Below are 1,746 nucleotides of genomic sequence, written 5' to 3'. Positions count from 1 at the left end.
TGAGAAAACTGCAGCATATAGAGGTCCTGATATGTTCCATTAGCTATTATATTTGAAGAGACTAATCAATTATCTGGATAACCACAAATAAGGTGGTTCCAAGAATGAGCAAATCACCTGATCTAAGTCCTTCCCTTTAAACAGATGTATTAACTGCAAAATATTTGCTACCCACCAGCCCAGCTGACCTTGACTTCACGTGTAGATAAATTCTCTTTGAATTGCCCCTGCTGATTTCCCCATCCAACATCTGGCATTCTCCTACCAGTTCTGCAAGCCCATTCTCCTTGATCCTAAAGCACAGAGCTCACTGTAGCATCTGAGCCCACTCAGTGACCTTAACCATCTATCAGAGTGTCCTGAAGTGTTCGCAACCAGCCACCCCTGCATGTCCTCATCTGACCAAACTACCCAGTTGACATCAAGGATCTTTCTGTGGGTCCCTCCAGGCTGAGCACTACAGAACCCTGTGGGTAGATATAATTTAACATGGATATAATATGTGTTTTATGAATCAAGCTGTGAGTAAGGGGGTGGCTGTTGAGTTGATACTAATTGTGACTCTTCCATCCCCAGAGATCTTCCATACCTGGACCACCAATAAGGGTGGCTGTAGGTAAAGATGTCAAATGGGTGATGTGGTCGTTGGTGTCGTTTGCTCCCCTAGGGCCTCATCTCCACATATGCACCTATATTCACGCAGTTTTGTATGTTGTAAGAGCTCAGAGAGGCACTAAGTTTTAGGATGGACAAAGAGAAGAAAGAAGTAAGGAGATCTCAAAACTCATGCTACCTGACCTCAGACAATTTGCAATGTAGTAAGGCAACTGGTCGTAGATCAAATCAAAGCTTCTAGCAAAACCCAAGGCTCTCTTTAACCTGTACAGGACTTTGACATTTTTTAAATTTAGTGCCTTCATGTGGAATGTGTGCTGACCACTTTTCTTCAAGCCCCATCACTTTTATTATTTCCTAACATCCCACCTACTCATTAATTTAGAATCTACCAGGCCCCCGAAGGCTAGGATATTTGCTACTTATGCATTATGTTGAGCCAGAGGGATGATTCTTCATAAATGTGGAACTGAACTGATTGGGCACCAATTTCTAAAAGTGGCAAAATGGCTCCTCCGTTGACAGTCCACAAACTCTATTGTCTATTCAAACACCTGCCTAGATGTTGTCATCATGAAGTCAGAGGGCAGAAGTTTTGCACTTCCCTCACAAGTTATTAACTGGGGGACCTTAGCCAATTCATGCAACCTGTGGAGTTTGCTTCTTCATATGGAAATCGGGATGCATGTTCTAAGTGTCCGAGTCATTACAGCTCATGACTGGAAAATGAAAGTCGATAAGAAGTGGAGAACGGAACCTTGGGGAGTACTTTCGGTGGTCAGGCTGATTGATTTGTTCGAGTGATTTAGTTCAAGTACCAATGAACCATGTACCCAGTTGCCATCAGCTACTGTTCTGCATCTTTTCAGGAGCACTTGTCTGACGAGTATGGGTACATGAGTAATGTCTTCTTCTGGATCCCTGTGGCAGCTTGTTTTACTCCTTACATTGCGATGGGCAGCATCAGTGACTATAAAGTAAGAAACGTTAACACACTCTTTTCATGTTCTTAATGCACAGAGAGCCCTCCCCCATCTTATGACCATCACATTATAAGTAGGTGGTACACCTAATCTATTGCCCAAAACTGTGACCAATCAAGCATTTTAATAAAAATTTGGCAAATATAAA

General features: G+C 42.6%; 1 protein-coding gene across 1 annotated transcript in view; it reads left to right on the top strand.

Annotated features, from left to right (window-relative positions):
• The window catches only part of ABCA9 (ATP binding cassette subfamily A member 9), a 50,215-nt gene that overhangs the window by 31,492 nt on the left and 16,977 nt on the right, over positions 1 to 1,746 (top strand). Inside the window, exon 25 of the mRNA XM_019623804.1 lies at positions 1,485 to 1,592. Within this exon, the coding sequence (XP_019479349.1) occupies positions 1,485 to 1,592 (108 nt within the window). The remainder of the gene's footprint in view (positions 1 to 1,484; positions 1,593 to 1,746) is intronic.

This window comes from Hipposideros armiger, unplaced genomic scaffold (genome assembly GCF_001890085.2).
Source record: "Hipposideros armiger isolate ML-2016 unplaced genomic scaffold, ASM189008v1 scaffold_562, whole genome shotgun sequence".
Taxonomy (NCBI): domain Eukaryota; kingdom Metazoa; phylum Chordata; class Mammalia; order Chiroptera; family Hipposideridae; genus Hipposideros; species Hipposideros armiger.
Note: the sequence above shows the minus strand (reverse complement) of the source record. Positions and strands in the feature narration are given on the sequence as shown.